General features: G+C 37.7%; 2 protein-coding genes across 3 annotated transcripts; one reads left to right on the top strand and one right to left on the bottom strand.

The window, feature by feature from the left end:
• Nucleotides 1–256: 256 nt before the first annotated feature.
• On the bottom strand, nt 257–22139 carry LOC113674360 (uncharacterized). Of its 2 annotated transcripts, XM_089192065.1 has the most exons (13): nt 21838–22139; nt 18207–19063; nt 17846–17984; nt 17475–17682; nt 16657–16859; nt 14147–14367; nt 13407–13466; nt 13068–13223; nt 12011–12194; nt 8400–8640; nt 8008–8256; nt 5171–5304; nt 257–2551 (listed from the first exon to the last, which is right to left on the bottom strand). In XM_089192065.1, exons 2-13 carry the CDS (start codon nt 19052–19054, stop codon nt 1760–1762), a joined length of 3435 nt encoding a protein of 1144 aa, XP_089048191.1. In that variant the 5' UTR covers nt 19055–19063; nt 21838–22139; the 3' UTR covers nt 257–1759. The 2 variants fall into 2 exon arrangements, with proteins under 2 accessions (XP_089048191.1, XP_089048190.1); XM_089192064.1 differs by lacking the exon at nt 21838–22139 and having other exon boundaries at nt 18207–19230.
• On the top strand, nt 9495–11967 carry LOC149035438 (arfaptin-2-like). Its single transcript, XM_089192070.1, has 2 exons — nt 9495–9608; nt 10469–11967. The coding sequence occupies exons 1-2, from the start codon at nt 9572–9574 to the stop codon at nt 10768–10770; spliced, it is 339 nt and encodes a 112-aa protein (XP_089048196.1). The 5' UTR covers nt 9495–9571; the 3' UTR covers nt 10771–11967.
• Nucleotides 22140–26016: the final 3877 nt, after the last annotated feature.

The following is a 26016-nucleotide window of genomic DNA, read 5'->3' as shown; positions in this document are numbered from 1 at the left end:
CATTCGAAGCTCTAATAGTGTCCGAAATCGCCAAGAAAATCGTGACGGAAGGCTCCAGCGGTGCGAGTTCCCTATCAAGCTACAGAAAAATAAAAGAAGACGAAGTCCTCCACGAGCGCCAAGATATGGTGCTCTTCAGATTCAGTGGAAGGAATTGTGACCTTGCGAAGGCAAATGCAAATGAGCTGCAGCAGAATTCCTTGGTAGAAAAGCTGAACGAACAGATAGAGCCTGAAGACCTTAAGTGTCAACTTTTAAGCACAGAAAAAGAGATCCATGGTGCCGAGAAACGAAGAAATGCGCTAGAAAATGAAGGCACTGGACTTCTTGAAAAGTTAAAAGCCGCGGAGAAAAAACTCTAAGGTATGACCAAACGTGTGTTTGATTTAGAACAATTTTAAAGTTAAATATTTCACTTTGACGAAAATATTTTGTTCTATGCAGATTTTCCTAAATATGCTACCTTTGTACCTACTTATGAATTCCTCAACCCAGGTGATGATTCAGAAAACATTAGATATGGCTTTTCTTCTGAACGAGCTATACATTTCATATGGATAGATAGATATATATTTAAAATAGCGCTTTGCTGCTGAAAAGCTGAATTCCTTGTATCCAAAAAGGGTATGATAAATAAATAGATCATATCATCTCTCAAAGAAGATCAGAGAATATATGCTATGAATGCAAGTGAAATGTATTCCAAGCCTGAATACAAACACCGATAACTTATGATATGCTTTCAAGGGTTGCATTAATTATGCTTACTCAAATTTTACTGATTAGAGGGCACATCTGGATTTGTTATTGTTGTTGTCATGCTAATTTTCGAAAAAAGAGTTCCTTTGGTGTTTGATGTTTCAAATTCTCTGAAGGAAAATCAAAACAATTGCATGGCAGACAGTAGCGAGAATTTCAAATGAGATCTTGGGAGTGAAAGGATTAAATGAGGAACGGATTCACTTTTCCTTATTAATAACAATAACGTGTTCCATAAGCATGCAACTTAAAAACGAATACCAAAATAGATTCGTTTCCGCAAAGATACTCTTCACACCTTTTTTTTTTAACATAAAAAGCTATACCTCGTGGCTTATCTCGATTCAAGGATAATACTAGTCTAACTAGAAACCCTGGAAAGTCTAAAAACTCCTAGAAGGGTCAAAAAATACAATTAAGTAAAATTAAGTAGTTGTTGACATAACCAGTTAACTTACAGCAACTGGTCAGAGAGCATTTAACAATATATTACAGAAAACAAAATATTTCATTTTGTACTTTAAAGACGTTTCTAGATGAAACCGTCCATCAATAGTAGCACTCAGAGATAAAGATCGTTAGTTAAAGTGGTTAGTAACGATTGGCTGTTCATGGGAGTAGAGAAACGACGTGTGATTTTACGTAATGTTTATTCCATATAACCAGGAGACTGTCTTGCCTCCACCCCTCCCACTTCTTTTCCACCACTCACAAGAATTCACGATTATCGTGATTTTCTCACTTCATAAGTGCTCAAAAAAGAGTGTAGTCTATTGGAATGAAACCTATGTTAAAACAACCTGCCGCTTCCCCTAAAATTTTTGTAAGTCGCGTTCATGTGGTCGTTTCATCAATGAAATAATAGAAAGAGCGGAACTATCGTCACATCAAAGAATTGGTGAACAGAAAGGGGATCGTTTTCAGGCTCTATAAACTTCTGTAAACTGTTGTTGAAATGTTCTTGTTCTTTTTTTTCTTTTGTAGAGTGTCTTTCTTCAGCTCACCAAGAACCTTGATTACGCGTTAACCTTTTATGAAGCGACTTCTGTCGTTTGAGAATAGGGTGTCGCTCAAAACTGTAGTTTTTGAGAAAATCTGTTTGGACACCGGCAAGCTGCTGCTCCAAGTTACTTTTAAGGACTTCACAAGCTTGGTGACTTGCTTCAAAATATTTATGGGCTTCGTTCTTGCCAGTGTTACTTTTGTGCTCGAAATCCAAATGTAGAGAACACTTCTTTTGCAAAGTGACTGCAATCACTGGATGGTCGTCACCAAAAGTATTTTGATAAATATTTTCAGCTGTTTCCAAAGACTCCTTTGATCTATTAGCCAGATTTCTGCCTCTTTCAGCATCACTCTTTACCAATAAAAAATCTGCCTTCAAATAATCGCAATACCGCGGGAGAATGTTTAGAGCTGAACGAATGTCGTCATACGCGCTGCAGTAATTTCCCATTAGCATGCTTAAGCGCGCTTTTTCCTTCTTTGTTAATGCGATTTGTTGTTCAAATCGAAATGGATAGCTCAAAATTTCTTCTGCTCGGAGTAAATCCTTGTTTGCCTGCGAAAGTATTTCTTGGACGCCCACCTCGTCGTCCAAAGGCCAGCGGAATTCGTAGCTGTCTAAAATAATTTCGGTTTTCTTCCTGAGAAGTACGGCAAATTCGGAGTGGGACCTAATTTCTTGGCCCTCGGGAAAATCAAGTTCTGCCTCTTTGAAATATTTTTCAGCATTGTCACACAAACCAAGCTTGGAGCAAGCGTGAGCCACCCGAACTGTACCCATCCGCACCTGAAATAAACAATACACCAGACTTGTTGTGTCGCCTATCAATTTTAACACGAAGTCACCATAATTTTTATCTTCATGTTGTTACCCTACTTGGAGAAAAGGCGTTTAGTTACTTGCTTATCGAAATCATAGGTGGAATCAAAATTTCGTTCTTGCAATTAGAAGCCCCGGATAGTTGGGGAAAGGGGTACAAAATACCAGGGTGTTCCCTTCATTACGGTTGAGTTGAAATCTGTTTGCAAAGGAGTGGAGAGAAACTGGACACATGTGTTACGACATAAGTCCTAATCGAATTCTGTGAATAACCTAAATTTGTCTCAAAACACAGCACAGATCTGAAATTGCAAAATCCGCTTACTTGTTAACGTAAGGGTGTGAAGGTAATTTGAAAAAATATTAAACTTTCGGGATCATGTTATGAAGAGGCGATCATCGAAACAATTCGTGGAATGACGAGTTTAATTAAACTTTCCAGTTAAATTTGCTGGTGTGTGGCCCTTATGCCTCTGTATGCACTCGTTACCTTGGAAAGAATTGCATTTTTCAGGATATTTAGTACGAGGTGGAATCAGGTGTTCGTTTTATTTTGTTTCTCCTCGCTAGGGCTAAATATTATCATTTCCTTGGTATTTAATCCGAGGCTCTATCTTTAAGTGGAACTGTATTTCTGAAAATCTATTTTTTCCTAACATAAAGAGTTTTCATTTTTGTAAGGGAAACGAATCATTGTCACGAGTTTGAAGAACTTGGTTCCCCCATTGTGTGTCAAGGCATCAAATATGTTCAATTTTCGTTCATGTTTTGATTCTAATGTTTATCGATATTTATTAATATCTCTTGTTACACTGGCTTGAAAGCCCAACTTACAGTCTTAATTAGAAATTCGTGGTGCTGTGGCTATTTTCTCTTAGTGCCGCGATCAACTTCGGCCAAATGTCTTTTTGATCTTTTAATTTCAGGAAATCTGTAAAGCTTCGACATCTTCATTTTTTTTTTCTTCAGTTTTTACGCAATACTGCTTCAGCCATAGTGAAGAGAAACTTTTTGCTGGCTTAAATAGATTAATGCGTCTGACAGTCTTAATAGAGTGATTTAGCAGGCGGACAGGAACGTCATTTCAGAATGGGAAAGGGCGCGGATAGTCTAGACACAACTCTATTCCGACTTCCAGTGTTGGCGTTGCCGTTCTCCCTAACAAGTTCAGGCCGTTATTTCGTCGGTTTTCCCGTCGCGATCAAAACGCCTGGGATCAGCGTAAATTGCGCACTTATGACCGAGATGATGCTGTTTGCAATGATTTCAGAACTCATTTCCAGGATAAACAGGTCCCTTTCTTTGTCTTTTTCGGTGTATTTGTGAAAATTTACCGCTACATTTATGCTGAATTCCCGAAAGGAAGCACGATCGTTAGGAAGCGATCCAAGATTTCAGGGCTCAGTTCGCTTTTAATAAAGCAAGGCTTTAAACAACCTAAGGGCTTTTCTTTGATACATTTCTTTATCCCTGTATGAAAACTCTAATAATGGGATGCTGTTAATTTTATCGTGAATTAATTCATCAATAAACTTACTTCAGGTTTATCAAAATGATATATCACGAAGCTTACCTGCTGCATTATTCAGTGTTATTTGTTTTCATTGTCGTTTTTACCGTGATGAAAAAATGTTTTGCAAATTGAAGTCAAAAAAGAAAACTAACAATCAAGTTGATTTCGGCACAGCTGTCTTAATCTATTGATTTGATTCAGTCTTTGACGACTTTGATCGTTAGAAAATATTTATAATAAAATCAAACAACGACAAAAAGGAAAACAGGAACGAAGTCTTATTCTTAAGTCTAACCGTTTCGTTGGTAACTAGTTTGAGTTCATTTCATTCTTTCATGGTTCAACAGGAACTCATCTTAAACAACTCCATCGTTGGGTCGCTTGGTTTCGCCATAACTCCTTAACCCAGTTTCTTACCAGTATTTTTGCTGCGCGCGCCGTTATCAAGTGACGTTCCCGTCCCATTGCTAAATCACTCTCATTGTCAATAGACAACGGCTTTCATACAGTATAATAAGCTGAATTCGACATGCAGGAGGACAGACACATAGATGACCGCACCATTTTCAATAGTTTGCTTTCTATCATGTAAAACAAATAGATTCCATATTGCCGCGGGTTTGTACAGGAACAGTTCACTAAGAGACGTCAAAATGTGGAGGGAACATTAGTAACACAGTCGGCTTCGCCTTGCTTGCCACTGTTTTTTTCTTACCACATTATGAACGTCAGCTGTGATCTATTACTGAACAGAGGCACGGCAACGTGAAACTTATTTGTTAAATTGAGCAAGTAATACAGCGAAAAAATTGCTGAAAAAGGTTCCTTTACCCATAACTGGCGGTACAATTCAAGAAAAATCGACAAATTTTTCGAAAGGCCTACTATTGATGTATATCGTAAGATAAGTTTTCTTATTTAATATTCCTAGACATGCGCAAAAGTTTTGACTCCTTAATTACCGTATTCTTGAGAAGGGCTCCTTCCAAACAAAAAGGAAAATTCACGGGCCGTTGTACTTCTACGTATCATAAAAATCTAACTCACCAACTATGTAATGTATTCTGGCTTACCTCTCTGTGTTCCATGGTATCTCCATGCGTTTGTTTGTAGATTTGGAGAGCACGGTCTGCTAAATCTGCGCTTTTGACGGTTTCCCCGAGGATTAAGCAGACCTTGCTTAACCTCTTTAGAGAATTAGCTCTCTCTTAAGGGAAAGAAAACAGCTGTAAGCGTTTATATGTGATCTTTGATTTTGGAGTCTACTATACATTGATCGAAATTATTACGATCGTTGGGAAATCTCTCGCTATCGCAGTATTTTGCGGGTAAGAAGACCCTGATTTTAATTTGTAAGAAAAATAATTGCACCGGAGACTAAAGAGGCGAGATCCTGGGGGCTTCCTCACATGTCCTCGGTTTAGCATCTTATCTGGGTCGAATCTAATCCTGGTTGAAGGGAAACTTCTCTCCTGTCAATTTTTTTTAATGATTGTTTACACAAAAAATCCGTCAGATTATAAAAGAAATAAAAATCCTCTCATTCGTCATCTTTAAGTATGAAAGATACCCTAAACTTAAAGGGCATGTAAACCCAAAAAAGGTTAATTTTCTTTTCGCATAGATGTTTAGTAAATATATCAAGTACACCAAAGGTACCATTCGTTTATTCTCAAAAGTCCATTTTCACTTTGTAAAAGCTCTTCCAAATTCGAAACATTCGCCATCTTGAATGGCGCCATCTTTCCTGTGACGTCACGGGTGGACCCTTCAAAGTCTCGTTTTATAATCGCGTGAGGCATGAAGGAGTCTTTTCTACAGCCGTTGTTTGCTGGTCTCGTCATGATTTTTTTACTTACAGTTTACTTCAATATAATCTATTTTTTCGTAATGGTGAAGCGTTGTGCCGTCCAGTTTTGTACTGATTCAAACAAAACTGGGCATACAATGCAAATATTTCTAAATGACGCAAATTTGAAGCGACAATTTGTGAAATTTGTTCAAGTGAAAATAGCCGATTTCGTCGAGCCGTTCGAACGTTCTGTTGTTTGTAGCAGTCATTTTTCTTCCTGGTGCTGTACCGACGATTCAGGCCTCACCAGAAGCAAATTATTCGGAAGACGAAAAAACAACCCATACAGTCGGCAGACGACGAGGATTCGGAAGTGGCTGACCAAACTGAGAAAGAAGTTGAGCTCTTCAAAAGTTAGAGGTCAACAGAGAAAGTACAAAATCGATTTACATGAGAACGTTTCGTTAATTAAACAACAATAGCTTTATTGGTTCTCTAAAAACATCTTTTTTCTCATCTAATGAAAGATTATGGGGAAGTCAGTTGTTTGGGAGCCAGCGCTGAGCCCGTAAAAGACGCTGACATGTCTGAACCTTTGCCTGAATTCGAAACACGTATCAAAGAAAGAGAATTCGTTGATATCAGTGTGTAATAACGTGATCTGGAATTTTGTCGGTTCTATATAAAGAATTCTATACAGGATCCCATAATCAACCCTTATGTTCTATAAGAAAATCCATGCCAGCCCCACTTAGTGCTTCCTTTGAGAAACCCTGCAGAGAGACAGCAGAGGAATTTGTGTCGCGGTTTTCACAGCAGTGAAAATACATTCAAAGGTCAGTAGGACAATATTCATCATTTTGAGTACAACTTAAAAGATCCTGATTTCAGCTTGCAAAACTATCTTTTCAATATTTCAAATCGAAGCAAACACAAACAGGGTTGGATAATTATGAAGGCCACACAAGGAAATGTACATGATACAACTTGTTTATCGATGGAAATGCTTTTGAGATGAAGGATATTGTTTACCGCACAAGATAGCACAGCGACCCTAAAGTGTTTGCCGAGATATCCCCAACACCAACGAACAAGCTATCTGTAGGCAATTTAGCGAAATTTCCTGCCAGGAAAGAAGCGAAAAACAACCAACTCTAGTACTGTATTATTAAATCAATGGCAGAAACAACTCAAGTAAATCGATCTCAAAATGTAACAAAACAGATGAAACAGAAAATATTTAGCTCAGTCGTTTCCGGTGTGATTATCTGTGCTTTGCTGCTGCCTGTAAGCGTACTTGGCCGTCTCCAGCACCCAGAAATCGAGGCAAATTGACTGAAAACCTGGATGCTCAGTGATACAACTTATCTGGGTTTCAGGCCATTTTGTCACAATTGCCCGATTTCCGTACAACAAACACTGTCATGAGTTGTCGGCATTGGTTGACAAGTTCCACACTCGCACCTTTGATAATTTTATATGAAACACTCTCAGAAGCTCAAGTTTAAAAAAATTCTGTTGCATTCCTTTAGATTGTACCCTCGCTTTATTGCATTTTCATGTTAAATACAAATAGATCACAAAGTAAATTAAATACCAGTCTGAGTTTCCGAGACAGTCGCATCGCTGTCGACATGTTCTGTACTGTCTTCGTGCGGATCGCTTCGGTGAACCCTACGCGGCTCATATTGTTAAGGACGTGGCCCAGACCCTCCTGAAGATTCTGGATTATCTCCAGCGCTGTCATGTACTAAGCTTAAGGCATTCGAGTCGCTATCTTCTGAAAAAACATCTTCCGAACTACCGCTACTTACACGAACTCCCACACCAGTTCTACTGGGGAATATGTGTTGCGCAATATTTTGGTTCCACCGCTTACGTCACGACTTCTCGCTATTGTTTTTACCGGAAATGGAATTTCAGTTGAAAATGCCGATTTTCTCCTAAAATAAGTCGAATTGGACAAAACTAATTTCAAATTCGCTTTCTACGCCACTTTTTACATAGTATAAGAAAAACATGTATTTTTGGGTTTACATGCCCTTTAAACCATTTCTACGATTCAAGAGTAGGTTTCGAGCCGTTTATGCAATTCAAAATAACAATGTTGCCTATTACCTGGGTGAGAGCGAGAGTAATGGTCCATACCCTTTAAAGCGTTTAGTAGCTCTTTCTTGGCTTGTTGAACCATTCCCATCTGTAGGGAGCCATACGATAAGTAATTATAGTTGGCGGCCACAATGCGATGGATACTACCATGGATCTCCTTGTTGATATCTAAGGCCTCTGTAAGACTTTTTACTGCATCGTCTACATCTCCCACATCACTCAGCGCATGTCCAAGATTTAACAGTGCTGTAGCTCTAGCTGCAACAAAAAAAGATCTTCTCGAGTTCAAAATTTCTCAAGGATTAAAGTAACTAATGTAATGAATAGTTCAACCTCTTCGTTTTATTAATAACAAAACGATTATATTGTGGAGAATACCATGGAAATTAACAACGACTTACCGGGATGACTTTTTGTGCCATAATGTTCATCTACAATTTTTTTAGCTTTCGACGCAAACAGGAAACTTCTTTTAAAATCCCCTTTGTCACGGTATACTACACTCAGCTTTGATAAAATAACAGCACTGTAAATGTTGTTGTCTCCAAACTTTTCAAGTGCTATTTCCAATGAAGCAATGCTTTCATCTAGTTTGTCCATATTTCTTTGCACAGAGGCCAAACGGCTGAGTGTCACGCCAATCTGAAAGGTAAGGTTTTTAGGTTGAGACCATTTAGTAACTTGATTTGTTCAGGCCAGATAATCGCAACCAGTTCGATTTATCTTCATCGATTATGTTTGAAACAGCAGTGAATTAGAAAAATCTGATGAAAATAAACCACGTGGTTTAAGGTGGCCGTTGACATATTATTCTTTTGATTTTTTTACTCTTCCCGTTATACTCTTATCTCTTAATGCCATTTTATTCTGATATCACCCAAAGGTTGCGCCTTTCAAAATTTCTTCGATAGATACATGCAAAAAATATTGCAAGTTCTCTTGCAAGTTCTCTTGCAAGTTCTCTCGCAATAGAGATTTCTTCGGGAGACAGGTTTCTTGCCCTCTAAACGACTGCGGTGAGAAGAATTAGACAAGATAATACTTGTTTACTAGAAGCATACTTCAAAAGCTCGAAAAACATGAAAAACAAACTTCCCAATTCCCGTGGAAAACATGATTTAGAGTTCAGTTTGTGTATTACGAGTCTTGTATGGAATATTCGTGAATTGTTTCCTAAGTTGATAAACAGGCTCTCCATTCTTTTTTTCAATTTATTTGTCCCTGTTCATATTGTAAAATTTGTATACGCGAAGCTATTTACCAAAGTTTCGTTTCGATCGTCGTCATTCTTTCCCACCACAATTTACATCATGAGTAAGCCGCAACTCTTACATGAAATTCTCTTAAGCTGAGCCACTGTACTTGTACTATCTACTCTGTTTTGTGCCGTTTACAGACCCGTGGGAGTTGGTAACTCCATTCTAATAGTCTTGCCATTCTATCGCGGACTGTTTCACAGGTAGTTGCGGGTACCGGTGCCCATGCTTGTTCTAGCTGCTCACTTAGTTGCATTCACTGCGCATTCACTGCCGCCTTCGTAGCTTGGTGAGGGAAGCTAGTCCGTCTTTTTAAGATGATATCAATGAAGGATACTAACAAAGCCTCCCGAGGTAAGCTGTTGCAAAATGTGCCTTTTCGAGCATTCCTTTTGATCATATGTTACCAGAGACCAACCAGTGAAAAGATATGAAAACATAAGGTTTTAAAGAGGCTAATAATGAGAAATGTGATAAGTTATTTACCCAATCTTAGGGGATCTAAATCGACATCTTTATCGAAGAGCGGTTTTCTACAGGTGTTGGAGGCACGTTTTACGTTGAGGAAAAAGAAAACCTAGTATCATTCTGTAAGTCAAGATTTCTTGTTTGTACGATCTCGCAAAGGATCTTCCAGCACTCAATATTTCAAACAAGTTTACCACTGAAAATTAATCGGACTCCGTTGATATGCACATTTGAAAACTAAAGCAAATTAATCGGCGGTTACTGTGTCAACATCGTATTCATCGGTTTTTTGGTACATTCAACCTCATATTTAGAGGCGGATTCAGAAGCGTTTAATTATGACATATGGGCCATGAAGTAAACATAGGGAATACGCCCACTTAGTAGTAATTATCGTCTCTGAAAGTCTTCAACTCCATTGATCGTTAAGTTTTCCTCATTTTGTTGGGAAGAAAAGAAATAGAGATCCTTTGTACGTGCGCAACGAATCACTGAATAACAATAAAAAAATGATAGTTAAATTCTATATTCTATATATTACATTGAAAAAAAAAGTTGGAAGAAACTGGTTTATTAGTTGAGGAGGTTAGCATGTTTTAGCGGCTTTAGTTTGGCTAAGTAGGAGGCGCTTAACCTCTGCTAAAAACGCCATGGTTCACTATGTTTCTAAGATCCCTCAACAAGAGCTTATTGTAAAGAGTCACAGCATTATCCTGATACCTATTTGTCATTGTCAATCTCAACAGAGCCCGCCACATCACCAACGCCTTGGCAGTCATCTGAAGGTACGACTTCAAGTAGTCATCCCACCTCCCAAGCTCTAATTCGAGCAAATGCGTCTCAGAAAATAGATCACTTAAAGAAATGGAGTATTTCAACCTATGAATTTGCCAGGCAGTATCTTTCTGAACGTTTTGTTAAAGGCACAAGGACTGTGGACAAAGAACTTGAAGGACAAATTCTTCTGGTAAAAGAAACACGAGTAAAGCAAGTTAATGTTCTTAAACTAGCAAAACAGATGACGAACCATTTACAATATATAGTTTAAAGTCAAAGAGGTCTTGCCGACACCTTTGCAGATTTAGGGATAAAATCTCCAGAACTTTAGGCTGACTTTAACTACAATGCTGAATACCAAAGATTACTGGTTAAAAATGGAGAAGTTCTTCTTGGAGCACTTAAGTTTTTTACATCTAACTTGACGACTCTGGTGCACAAGACCATAGAGGATTCCATTTTGTGTGAGCATGTAATTTATATATCATCTGTTTAAAAACTGATGTGGCTATATCCGAGATAAAATGTTAGTCTCGCTTGGGGGGGGGGGGGGGTATCTTGGGTCAGTGACATAGTTATCTAGGAGAAGTCATCGTAGGTTTAAGTATCAATGTTTCATTAATATGAGCAAACAATTGTTGTGAGGAATGTCCTTTCAGACGTTGCATGTAGGCACCTTAGACGCTTATTCCACGCAATGCGCCCGAGTAGGAAGTTGGATCAGTTTTGCTATCTGTTTCTTTAATCTACTTCCTCAACAAGTGAAAGTTATGCATAAACATTTGTTACTCTTTCAAAATGCAACCACAGCTTACTTTGCTGGAAACAAAGAGGTCCTAAATGACAGTATGAAGAAATTATATACCAAATACAAGAACAAAGATGGCAAACAGCCATTTATCCTGGAACATTTAAGGCATGCCACTAGAGCCAGAATCGAATTAGGAGCATTGTTGCGCTCTTTTTATCACATTGCCGGAAAGTTTATATATTTGCAAAATCAGTATTATTTTGGAGGATGAGTGCAGACAACTATCTTACATCGGGAGGAGGTGGAACAATCCTCATTCACAACAAGTTATGTTGGAATAACAATTTATCATACGTCTGTAAGTCGAGATCCATTTAGTCTCCCAAAACGTGAAGCTTGAAGACGTAATAATCTGGCGTAAAAATATAGTATTAAAGGTTATTCTAGTGTTGTGTCCCTGTGTAACAAAGAATCATAGCGTGTAATTAACCTGTGGGGCTTCAAGAATGAAATGAAACACCGAGTCTTTGCAAGAGTTTCCAGGCAGAATTCATTTGTTCCACCGGTTCATGAATGTTCTAAGATCCGGAACATATGAGCTACCGGATGATATTATGAATGTCATCTGCAGACATATGGATCAGACTGGAGCCTAATAAGTAATAATGTTAGGGAAGAGAAATTGTGACGAGGCTGAAAACAAGCTTAAAATAGAACGTAAAGGTAAAATTATCGCTGTGATCTCTAAGTATAACATTACCCTTAGTTCGCTTGGTGATTCGACGGATTCAAAGATTTCGAGAGCCATCTTTAAGTAGTCTTCTGCTTCAGCATACTGACCAAGGTAGCGGTACGAAGATCCTAATGCACTCAGGGTGAAACCATATTCCTTTTTGAAGTTTTCTTTATCGAAATAAATCTTCAAGGCTCTTTGGATGAAGTTACTGAAACAAAAGTGAATCTTTTTGATACATGGGAAAGAATTACCCTCGAATATTAATCTAAAACTTAATCTCATCATATATGTCAAACCCCTCACAGATCTCCCGGACCAGCCAGTGGTATTCTTAGTGCCCTGCTTGTCATCACAAGCTATGCATTCTACCCACACAGGTACATTCTATAAAATATTTAAACAGGGAGAAAAATAGATTTTCTCTAGAATTGATGAAGTTTTAGGTTTTCACTGTGGCTAACTGAAGTTGATAAACAAGGCAATTACTATCAAGAGTGAAATTGTTTCATTTCTGTTCAAGGAATTTGAGTTTTTGAGTGATATGTCCTCAGCTGCAGCGTCAGAAGGGAATCCTCAAACTGGCCTCTTACGGCTTTGAAGAGAAAATTTAAAGATTTAGATACCAGGAACATTTTTTTTAATTTTAAAGATTGCTTACATTTTGTCGTTGCTGTCATTTGTTGTCATGTAAGTTTTTTATAAAAGTGGATCGGAATGTCTCGTTATGATCGTTTTATTGTGAACGTGTAAAGATTGTAGATCCGGATGTCCGATAAAACTGTGTGCAACGTTCGACTTTAACTTAAGCAATTTTAACGTAAGTGGTACTTCGTCTAGCAGCTTGTTACGGACATTCTGTCGAGCGAGACACCCCGGTTTGACTGCTTTTTCAAATTTCTCTTCAATTTTTTTTAAATTAAAGAATCGCGGGATCTTTTGAAGATGAATTTTGAAAATAACTTACTGAAGGTTATCTCTGAGCAAAATATGAGCGATTTGCCGAAATGATCGTGGATGGATCGGAGGCAGACATACTTTTTTAATGTTAAAATTGTCCAAATTAACCTCCTTTGATACTTACATAGCTTTGGTATGTCTTCCCACTTCATTCATTACATTTCCAAGACTTCGTAGAGTCAAAGCAATCTGTGGGTCATCCTTTCCTTTGTAGAACTGTTCTTTCTCTCGTAAGGCTTCTTGTAAACATATTTCTCCTTCCCACGGGCTCGCGAGGTGACTATAAATTCATAAATTAACCCATAAGATTTATGATATTGCGAGAATCTGTGCCTTTAATTCGAACCCTCAGTCGAAATGCAAAATTCTAAACTCGTGATAACGTATCCTTACTGCCTAAGCTTAAACTGACTGTCTTTCCTCTCTTCCTATGTATATCGCGATCCTCAGCAAATTTACTGACCTGACACTCCGATTAATCCCAGTAATGTCGACGCACTTTTCCACGCATAAAATTGGAAATCTTGGATCAAAAAACAAAAAGAAACTTTTCTAGACAGGGAAAGAGCTTCTGTTATGTGTTGGTATATAGCATCGGTATCCCTCACAAGTATCTCACCAGATTTAAATGACTACTATTATGCTTTCGTTTTCGTGAACAAATGTAATCCGAGTTGTTATTCTTTGTGGAGATATTATAACAGCGACCTCTTGTGGCCGTTGAGGCTGAGGTTCAGTAACGTAGAGAAGTGTAATCGTTAAAAATATTCTTTTGTGCATCGGGTCGAGTTTTTTCTTCATATCGGCATGCTCAGCATTGAATAAAACAAACAAAATAACCAGCAATAAAATTGGCCGAACAATATTGAATTTCGGTCAGGCATGAATTAATATTATTTTAAGCTTTCGCTGTCTATATGATGATTGAATTGCCTCTCAAAAACAAGTTCCTTTTTTAGACGTGAATAGTGCTTACGGTGAAGAAATTCTATTTCCGTATCAAAATGAAGCAAACTGGATTCGTAAAATTTAAAATGAAAGCACAACAACGAGCACTTTCCAAAGACATGATGTAATTATGCGAAGTATGTTCGTAAAATGAATATCTATGATAACGCAAATATGTTTGTTAAATTTGTGATTTTAATCTTGAAAACTATGCTTTAGCTGGTTGCGTGCAGAATATGTGGATTCAACTTATACCTGTTGCTGTGGGCCTCTCCCAGGAAGTGCCACACGTTAGCCAGGTCAAGTTGCACATTTTCCTCGCCTTCATAGTTCTTGAAGAGATCTAGAGCAATCTTTAGGTCCCTTCTTGCTTCTTCAGGCCTGCTAAAGATGAGCGAACCTACCCCAAGACAGGCATGTCCATTAGCCATGACGAGGGGGTCGAATTCTCCTTCTAGTTTCAAATTGTCCTTGAGCTGTAAAGAAAAAACTTTTTCTTTCAATGTAATTTACTAATTAAATGGATTATTCACTCCCAATCATCTGCATTTGGCCTTGTCCACGCAAGGCCACGCCTGATTCGATTTAAAATTAGTTTAGCAAAGGTGTCCAAGCTGTGCATTTCCTACAATCGCTCCGATCGAATTTATCAGACATTAATTAGCAAAGCTGCTGGCTCATTAGAGGCCATATTGACAATTTTGTTTGAAGTTTTAAAACTATGACATCGTTGCGAAAGGGAGACAACTACGAAGACGTTTGTACCATAAAATAATTTATAATTCAAATAGTACGCGCGCTCTGATTGGCCATAAAACCATTTTACATGAGCGTATGTAAACACGGTTTTCATACTGAATCTGCTCGCGGAGTTCTCCCTGCTATTTATTTAGCAGTAACTCAGTTTCTTTAAGTTTGTTTTGAGTACAGTAATGGAAGAAGAAGATTTCCTAATTTTTCTTTGGAGTTTAATTTTCGCAGTATTCAAGAAACGGCCGAAAAGCCAAATGAACAACAAAAACAAGCACTTCGCTTTCCTTCGTTGCAAGAAGAGGCTCTTTCATTAGTTATTTTATAAAAGAAATGTAAAATGGTTTCCGTGTTTACATAGCCTGATGTAAACTCTTGGGAGGTTGGGAGAACACTCGATAAGCTGGAAACCACTCCGCTTCGCGCCTTGTTTCCTACGCTTATCGAGTGTTCTCCCAACCTCCCAAGAGTTTACATCAGGCTATGTAAACACGGAAACCATTTTACATTTCTTCAACAGTTGAACTGAACGATGGAACTTTAATTCATTTAATTTGTTCGTAGTAAAAGAGCGAGCGAAGTCTTAATTTAAGTTCTACAACAAATTTACGCTCTCGGTGAGTCTTTCCGAGTCCGTTCAATTTGGACATTTGTACAGTAAATTGCACAATGGAAACTGAAGGAGTTTAATGAGAAAAGGCCGCATTAAATCCCCGTCTGTTTCGTTGGAGTGTGCCATTCGAATTTAGTTTTTGTGGAGGAAAGACCAGTTTTACACACGCCATTGCAGCAAACGAACGAACAAACTCTCACAACTTCAAAATAAAAAAAGTTGAATTTAATGTTTCAAAGTTTGTTTGGAAGCCTTTTAAATCACCTTTATCGTTACGGAAATGAAAATGTTTCGGTGAGGCATCTCTCTTTAATTTGCATCACCTCTATTTAACCTTGATTTTCCAATATTTACAACTATAGACACCAAATTTCACTTTTCACCCACATTTACTTCCAACCTTTTCTTTTGAACCAGAAACACTAATTAATGTTTTAATGTAAACATTAATGCGAATCATAAATGTTTTCAATAAGACAGTATTGCCTTGATTTTCCAATATTTACAATGATAGACAGTAAATTTCACTTTGCACCCACATTTACTTCAAGCCTTATCTTTTGAACCGAAAAAAAAAATGATATATGTTTAAAACACATGATATTATCCACCCTTGTCAAATGTAATAGCATGATCATTTCAATTGTAATGCCTTCTTATCCCAACGTTACTTTGTTTCATTGCCACATTAGCGAACACTGAACTACTACTCGTACTCTAAATATGACAATCAACCACAAAATTCCCTAAATCAGATAACATTAAACATAATCCTGAGCACTTTGATTTTTAGGTAATTTAGTGTTAACAACTGGGTTGAAAACGTTAATTAGCCACCGTAAAGGGTAAAAAAGCTGACGTTTCGAGCATTAGCCCTTCGTCAGAGCGATGGATAAATCGCTCTGACGAAGGGCTAACGCTCAAAACGTCAGCTTTTTTACCCTTTACGGTGGTTAATTTACGTTTTCAACCCAGTTGTTAACACTAAATTACCTGTTATACTCTCCCATCGACGCAACACCACAGTTTCTTTAGAAACTTACCCCTTTATTCACTTTGATTTTTACTTTTTTACCATATTATTGTCACGAATATTTTTTTTGTAAAATTGCCATACAGGGGCTGGCGATGCTGGACGACTTTTCCCCAATCAATTCACTTTTGTGCATGAAAGAAACCCAGTTCTTCTTAATCCAGTTCTTTTTAACCCACCTTACATATGCGTCCAAAACTACATGACTGGACATACTAAGATTTTTTTCCAGCAACACAACCACAGATCGAGAGTTCACTTTATTTTAAGCCTTGGGTTTTGGAAAAAGGCGAATTTTTCATGCTTTTTTTTCTTCCCAAGATCAGATCAGTAGATAGTTATTACAAGAATAGCCGTTTTAGTTCATACCTTTACAGCTTCTTTCAGATGTGGTAAAACGAAGCGCAACAATTTGAAGTCTTTATCTCTGTTGTTTTGAAGAGCATTTTTGCATACATCGCCTAGGCATTTAATCACGCGAGAGACATCGAGACACGACAGAGTAAGAGTGTTTATGTTGCGTGGTTTGTTTGTCATGAAGGGAAAGTTCAATACGTAAGTCCGTGTCTCTTCTACGAAAATAAAGAAGGAGAAAAAAATAAATGAATTAAATATTCCTACTGAGGGAAAATACGATTTATGAACACTAAGAGAGGATTAAGTGTGAGACCATGTCTTGAATAAAATTTGAAAGTATAAGTTGTTGTCAAAAAGGAGTAGAACAATTGGAACGTTAGAACGATACGCCACTAGAGGTAGAGGGAATAATTTATATTTAGAATCTAAAAACTTTCATGAATAATCCTAAGAGAGGGTTGTGCCCCACTATAATCACTCCAAACATAAAATATTTTGGCTAAAGGTAAGCCTTTATTATCATATCCGTTCCAAAGTGTTAATGAAGTTAGGAGTTATTTACTCCAAGGGAACCCTTACTCAAAAAAAGCGGAAGGTAATGAAGTCTCTTTGAGACGCAGGCGAGATTAGCAGCTTTCATTGCCTTCTAGGTTATCTTTGCTGAACCATAACAGTATTTTATTTGCGAAACTTCCGTTATTTCTTTAAATCGCAGACTTTCGGTTTTACAGCCATCATAAATGGAATTACTTTTTCAAGTCATCTTTGCATATTCTGTCAGCTTTTGCTTATGTTACAGAGCTGAAATGAAGTGTTAGCTTATAACTAACCATTATCACTTTGGCTTTGCCCATTGAGTATATCTCTGAGCATGGTGTGGTCTCGTGGATGTATGGTTACCACATCAATTTCCTCTCTCACAGAAAGATCAACAAATTTTTCTAAATTTTCTCGTTCCAATGGACCTTCAATACCTCCCTCTAGAATTTCTAGGGGCAAATAGTTTTCACTTGAACAGCAGGCCAAGAATTTTAACAGCTAAGGATGAACGAGAGAACCAAACATGTTAGTTATTTGAACACTGACTACCCGAAATATAGAAGAAAGACCGGTTCAACTATTAATCTAAGTATATTTCTCTAACATCGCAATTCTGGAACCTGGTTGTCTGCAAGTTAAACTGAAATTATTTTAAGCTTACCTGCATTCGATTTCCACTTGTTAGTTCCATCATCATCAAATACTTAGGGAGGGTAACTTCTTCCGTTGGTACTGGTAAATTTTCAAAAGTTAGTTGTTTATTCGTTTCTTCTTGGTATTCCCTTATAGCATCTCCCAACCTGGTATTGGAACAATTAAAATTACAGATCTATAACCTCTAGAATGTTTTTTAAAGGGATGGTCTCTGATGAGTCTGACGTGAATTGATAATTCATGATTTTTACTGATTGGTTGATTCATTGGTTGATGCTTGATTGTGGAGAGGATTATAAAGAAACTTTCAAGGTTCTAAACTCGATCACTCTAGCTTTAGCTTTTTTTTTTTAGGTAAAGGAACTCACTTTGCTATATTCTGGGGTATGCAATGTGTTACTTTTGCGAAGCGTTTAGCAACAGTGTAATGGATATCACTTATTTTCGCAAGAAATTTAGCTCCATCTTCTTCCGTCATTCTACCAATGAACACCTTCGCCAATGGATAGTCAACACCTTTCTCTTGCAATAACTTGGAATCTTCAGTAGTCATGATCACCAGACCATTTCCAAGGCTTGGATCACCTGGCGCCGGCCAAAATTGATGTCGAATTGACTTTTCCTCTTTAGCGCCTTCTATCAATAGCACCCAGGAACCTTGCCTTCTCAGGGTCTTCATAACTTTTTCGTAAATGGGTTTCAAAGCGTAGACATTTTCTTCGAATGGATTTTGAACATTCATGTGGTATTGTCTTCCCTCTGATGTCCTGCTGAGAAGTGATAGTTCCTGATTTGCAGCCTTGGCCTGTTCAGTCAAACCGATTTCTTTGGCAAGACTACAGAAACTTTCGAGCATCGTTGTTTCATTTGTTGCGTTGATTGTCCACAGGATTGTTGGTCTGTTTCGAAAATTCCATGGTTTGTTCCAGAAGAATCGCGAGCGTACAGGTTTAATGTAAAGTTGATCCATCAGATTTGCCGCACAGTGTTTTTTACCGTGTCCTGTTGGCCCATGTAAAATCAGGGTCTTCACGCGCGAGGAATTGCCACATTTGCAAAGGCGTTTCAAGGTAATCATAACTTCTTTATCTTCTTTTCGCTGATAAAATCCACGACGATGTGGAATCCTGACAGCATGAACTTTTGTTGGATATCGGTGTCTGAGTAGTTCAACGAATTTGTAACCCTCTTTCAAAAGCTTGAGTATCCGACTCATCTTGTGTTCCTGAAAGTCAAGTTTCATTCAGTCTACTTTTGGTTACGCAATTCATTCGAGAGCACGGCTAGAGTATAACTGCTAATTTGATCCTTTTCTACTCTCACCAAATATTATGGTGTATGAATCATTTACGAAGTGAATTTCATCGAGTTCTCAGCTCCTGCTTTAATGGTCTCGCGGTTATTCTTTTAATTTCTGTTTTTATTTTGTTTTTTTTTTCTTTGTGACTTACTTGAACACTTGGCTCGGTGTGAAAAAGGAAAATCGAATGTTTTAGATCGTGCATGTATGATGACCATTCCTTAAAGAATGTAAAGACTCAAAGGGTAATCCCTGACTATTACTGATACAATGTTCCATTTTTTGGAATAACGCAGGATGTAATCCTTTGTTTCACAGCTGTTTAGTTTTCACCCACTTTCCATATTTTTCTCTCCTGGACCGCTTTAATCTCTTTTTTATTTCAATTTTTTTAGAGAGATATAAGCGCCCTGTCGAAATATTTCAGACATTCAATTTGTGACCATATTGTGTTGTAAATATTGTCGCAACAGGTCAGTAATGAGTTTCAATGATGATGTCACTTCCAATCTCATTTTTCTGCTTTCATTTGGACAATTTATGGAATCATTTTCTTCGCCAAATTAGGAGTTTCTTTTGTGCTATAAAATCCAAAGGGATGCGTAAATATAGCGAAAGGAAAAATAACTTCGGTATTCATAGACGGATTGCATTTACATGCGTATCGAAAGAAATAACCGTGACACAATCGCTCTAAGTATTAGTCAAAACATGAATTAATTCCAAAGAGAAATTTTCAATAGATTCCTCGTTGGTAACCTCAATCTTCGTAAATATATATAGAGTACCATTTGACGGTATATAAGCCAATGGCCTAAAATGACGTGTCGTTGGCTGCTCAAGTCAAGCTGGTCCACTCAAGGTTCCAATATGAACATTTTAATCTTACAACTCGGGACAGTAGAGACAGAAGCAAAAATTCATGCGCAAGGGAGTATTTTCTTGCGACAACTACATGTTTCGAATATTTTATGTGTGCGAAGATTTTATTTAGTTCACGCTCACGTATTTACAACAACATCTATAGTTATATGTAATTTACTCTAGAGTTATGCTAGTGGGACAGATTGTAAATTAAAGAACAATATAAGCGACAGGCCAATTTCAGCTAAAAACACGTCGACAGAGCTGGTATCTTTGTAAACAGCGATTTGTTTGTTTAGCATTCGAGAAAAATAAACTCAAAAACTTTACCTAAAACGAAGGTTTATTCACTTAAAAATAAAGATAGGGTAATTTTAAAGTTAAAATTGATATATTTAAATGAATCAAAACAGACGTAGAGACCGAACACGTCGAGTTTTGTCCCAATAGCGTGTAATTTGCAGCAGGAGTACAGTAAGAAAATGGCCGAACTCCGTGAAAATGCACGCTATTTATTTTGGTCTGGCGCGCCCGCTTTTCGCGGGCCAAAGATAATATTTTTACATGATAAACACCAAGAATTGCTCGTTGAAAAAAGCTCTTTTATTCTATGTACATTCGTAACCCCCGATGTTATGGTCGTCTGAAATATGGTAAAATTCAGCGTACAAACGGAGTTGAAAATATAGTGTACTTTACGCGGGTGGATACAAACGAAAGAAAGTTCAGTTGGAGATGAAATATAGTTGCAAAGCTACTCCAAGGGATGAAAAACTACTTATAAAAAAATGAATCCAAGATAATTTTTCGTTGTCTTGTACGAGCGTTGTGAAATGCACTGAGAGCCCGATAGAAAAACAGTTCACTAAAAGGGTCTTTTGGAGCAAATAAAAAGTTAATTTTTGCTTCTCTTGCCGGATTCTTGAAAATTACTGACAACCTCTCTTAAATGAACACGTGTTGTAATAATTGTGATCTAACAGACGGATTGGGTGAATATCACAGATGGAAACTGAAAGCTTCTCCGTGAGAGAGCGAAATAGTCCGATGGTATTTACACGTTAGACATCATTGCACTCTTGATATCGTCATGGAATCATCATGCAAACTGTTGCACTGTAAGCAAATTTGGGGCCATGTATTATATATTTCATGTACCGTATATTTCAGTCCATTTACCCGTGCGGCAGATAACCCGCATCGATCAATTTTTGCAACAACGAGAAAAAAATTTCAACAGATAACCCGCACCCAAAAACAAAAGAAAATCGTTGACTCACACAAAGTTCCTTCATTTTTTTGTTGACGTGATATCCTATAGCGTGCACTTGCACACTTTTTGTCTTCGCTGTTTCATTGAGAATGATACCACTTGTAAAAATCTGTTCTAAAAAATATCGATATCTCGAGATCTACTGAGTCGAAGAAATCGCTTGAAACGGTAAAATACTCGGTAAAATTTCCGCATAGCCTCATCCTAAATTATGCATTTAGTTCTTGGACAGAGAAAACAAAGGCAAAAACAATACATTGCCATTGGGAAAACATATTTTTTTACAATAGTACGGGGCTGTGCGGAAATTTTACCAAATGCTCCTTAACTCAAGGCAGTGCTAGCTAAGAAAATTTCACCGATGCGTCGAATATTCTGTCGCGTCATTAATTATGCTGCGCTACGAAATTAACATGTCGAAATCATCTTTCTTGTGAATTTCTCTGAAGCCACCTTTTTCACAATTAAATTCTTTTATTTTTCAAGTTCACTACCCGTGTAAGTAAGAATTTTTTTCGAACTAAAGAAAGAAACAAGCTGTAAAATTTCAGTCTTTACTTACGGTTTTTTTGTCTGTAGCCAACAATCTCCTTGTTCTCGGTAGGGCAGACAGGGAACATTTGTCAGTTTAACAAAGAGTATGACGTGGCGTGGCGAAAGCGAGAAGAACCGCGGATTGAGTTTCACTTTCGATGTAGATTCTTTTTCCCTTATTATTAAAGGCCAAACAAATGGGATTCGAATTCTCGCGTGAACAAGACTCGCACATGAAACCTTCCATGTACATTTGAAAGATTTGCCAAAGGCGTTAAGAAAGGAAACTTGAATTGTGCAAGTCAATTTCCTCTATTGCCTTTCATGTTTATGATCAAGTAAAATTTATTCAGTCGTAGGGTTTGCCTTCAATGTGTCAAATTACCAGTGTGGGCTTGATTCTTCTCAGATGTCAGCTGGCAAAAGATAGATACTAAAAATAGGGATGAATCCATGATCATCACTTGAATGGCATATTTGGACCCACATACTAATCAGCTCCCAGTTGGCTTGTTAGCTCAGTTGGTAGAGCGCTGTACCGGTATTGCAGAGGTCATGGGTTCAAATAACCGTACGGGCCTAAATTTTTTTTCAGGTCCTACTTTCAACTACTCGTTTCAGTAGTGTAATTAGCTGCGAGGATATCTTAGATTCGTAATTGTTATTGCAGCTTCATAGATGTTTTCATTGTTGTCGCGAAAAAATTCATAACAAAGTTTCACTTAACATAGGATGTTTCAAGAACTTTCTTCCATGGCCGTGGTTTTACTACACTAGTCACTCTCAGGGATTTAAGGGTTAAAGGAAGCAGGTTATGAAAAAAAATCATAACTTTTGATTGAAGTAGCCATTTGAATATGAGAGTTAACATTTGATTTTTTCACATGTAACAGGATGATCAAGCTGAAGATAGCCTCAAAAAGTAGTGAACTCGACTGTAAGGTTCACGGTCATTTCGATACGAAGTCGTTTCGATACAAGTCGAATTCGATTCGTTACAAACTGAAGTTGATACAGAAGTGGACTCGACTTCGTCTTTGATATGTGTGGTGATTTGTTGTTTTCTATTTGACAAATTAGCTAAAATTAGACTCGATTAATTAGGCGATTCGATCGATCGACGTTATTGTACTACCTAGTTTCCCCGCGACTCGATCCACCGAGTTTCCCCGCGGCCAAAGAGAACAAACTTTATTGAAGACTTAATCATATTACTAAAGAAAGTTTCCGTTGATCATGACTTTCCCAAATGTGATGGCTCCTAAAAGAGCCATTTTTAGCGACCTGAAGTCGTCCAAAGCGACGAAAGCAGGGCGCGGCAGCTCCCGAAAGAACCGTTTTATGAAGCTACTGGGCCGTTGAGGTAGGAATGCGCCTTCAGTAGATTTCTTGCACTGCGAGCACCAGAGTTTAACTCATCCCAGAGGTTGAAGATCTTGGTCTTCAGGTCCCAGTATGTATTAAACACTGATATCAGTTGGTTTAAGGTGTTTGGATTGGTTTATTCGCTGTCATTAGAACAATTGGGTAAAATTAGCAAGTTTTTTAAAACAGTTAGTTTACTCGTCTCTTGATATAATAATTTAAAAACCCATCTACCCACGCGCCAGAATAACTGCTGTTTCCTCACAGATCCGTGGCATCACTTACACGACGTTATTGATAATATTTGTGTTTCTTGATCGTAGGTATGATATGCGCTGGAGTTATAGAAGAAGTCTCAAATGTATATATATAAATCTCTTTTCTCGATAAATAAACTTAACCAAAATTTGGTCTCGTTTGCGTGTTCTCATTGCGTAGGAGGCTTAGGTATATGTGGAGGTTCGCGGAGGTATGGGTTTGTTCAGGAGCCCAGTAATAGGCTCTTGGTTTGTGTTCGCTCTGGTGAGTATGTCTTTGAAGGTTCGTTTGGTCATCTATATACATTTATAATAAAGTTCGGATATAACGCGCGCTGTCATTGGTTGAAAGAGCGTGCTCTAAGAGAGTATAGAGCATAGAACTGAGCCAAAGCTGTCACGCCATCTGCCAAATTGTACTATGTTCGACCTTTTCCGGGACTTCTTTTTAGCTTTTTTCCGATAATTGAAAGTGAAATTTCGAAACAAGCGAGCCGGCAAGTAGCAACAGAAGAACCAAACAAAGGTTTGTAAACATGGAAGGCGCTGTAATTTACATTATTAAAACGTGAGCAGATACGAAAATCCTCAAAGGAAAAACAAAATAGACATTCCGAGTTTTAAAGATTTTCACGCTCAGTTAGATTGCAAGCTTACGAACGGTAATAAAAATCAAACACAGCTAACACTCGTATAGTATATAAAGTTCAGAGTTCAAAAACAAAACAGAAATTATGAAAAATATAATCAAACTGACATATCTGTTAAAATTCATACTAATCATGACGGTGTCTGAGCAAATATGATCATGCTGAAGTCCATCGCGGCTCGCTTAGCATGGCGATCTCCGGTCATTACAGTAAAGCAAGCCTCAGAAACTACATCGGCCAGCCTTCGAGTGAAAAAATAAGAGCTCGCTCTGATATCCTTTCCGATACGTTGAGTAGAAAGTCACTTCAGTCACTGCAGCCGAGTTTTGCGGCGCTGTTATCCCGAGCGATCTTCATGTTCCGGTGAATTCGGCTGTCGTTCATTTAAAAAACACTCGCCTTGAACAGTTTGTTTTCTACCTTGTCATGTGAAAAAACTCGCGTGTTTTTTTATGAACCATAATTCGGCTGAAGTTCACTGAACATTTCACTTGAAGATTCTATATTAAAAACTTCAGCCAAAAGCGTTAAAATGGACCTGCCGAACTATTTTAATTTGTAAACTATCGCAGATTGTGAACTTTGATGGTTTTTGAACATTGATGGTTTGACACTTTTGACAGCTTTTGTCTTGTAGAGCCAATCAGATTATTTGAACCATTCTAACAGGGATTCTGATTGGCTTATTGTGGCGTGCTCTATGGGAGTATAGAGCATGCTGACGACATTGTTGTTCGCTTTGGAAATAAAGTAAGTTTTGAAAATTGAATGTAATGCTTCGAGAATTTGACGGATTCTTTATTATAAAACAAAAAGAGAAGCCTTGATTGTGCTCTGTTCTGTTATGAAGCACTTAGGAAGCGGCTAGAGCACTCAAGAAGTGGGGAGAAACACTCGACTACGTCTCGTGTTTCTCCCTACACTTCTTTCGTGCTCTAGCCGCTTCCTGCGTGCTTTATAACAGAACAGAGCACAGTCAAGGCTTCTCTATTTGTTAATTATAATAAAGACCGGATATAACGCGCGCTGTCATTGGTTGAAAGAGCGTGCTCTATGAGAGTAGATCAGTAGAACTATGATAAGTTCAGAACCACCTAATGACAAAAATTAATGATTTCTTGTAAGCATGAATGTTTGGGAGAAGTTATGGTGGTAACTGACCCTTCTTTGCCAGGATGCATAGGATTTGATGATTGTAATGTATATCTCTAAGCTTTCAAACTTTCAACTTTGTATTAATTGTAACTGTTCACCATGTCTATTTCTTTGTACCTCAAGCCCTTAAATGTTGAAGCAGGTGAGTCAATAACCTGACTTCCTTTGTTTGGAATTGTGTGATCATATAAGTTTTGCTGTGTAAGTTGCCACATTGTATCATGTAAAATTGTTATTTGAATGGCATTAAATACTTTTTCTCAAGCTTTTATTATTGCATAAGGTTTCTTTCCAATGCTCATACCCAAACTAAACATTGATATAGGGAATTGGTCACAAGATATGAGAGTTTTAAAGGGTGGGAAACTGGAAAAGCAAGACTCCTCTTTAATTAAGACTGAAATTAGCTCTGCTATTTTAATTCATGTTTTTACTCTGACCTGCATGAAAGTTAAACTAATTGGCGTCCTCATAATGCACACAGCAAGAATATAAATGATTAAGCTTAATAGGTTATAAAACTAAAATAAGGAAGTTGTGAAGACCATATCTTGCCTTTTATCCTTCTCTGGATATTTACTCATATAACACAGTCACTATCAGTCCCACTCACTCACTTTCCACCGAGCTTGTGGAAAGATGATAACCTCAGTAGTAAAGTCATTAGAAGTAGTCATAATCCCTGTATTATATGTTGAAAACACACATGCATGCAGATTTCTTGTAAACCTATGGTTCAAGCCTGCCAGGACTTCAAAATTTTGATGCACACCTCAAAAG

Source organism: Pocillopora damicornis, chromosome 13 (assembly GCF_964200805.1).
Source record: "Pocillopora damicornis chromosome 13, jaPocDami1.2, whole genome shotgun sequence".
In the NCBI taxonomy this organism is placed as follows: domain Eukaryota; kingdom Metazoa; phylum Cnidaria; class Anthozoa; order Scleractinia; family Pocilloporidae; genus Pocillopora; species Pocillopora damicornis.
This window is presented reverse-complemented; position numbering and strand designations above follow the sequence as displayed.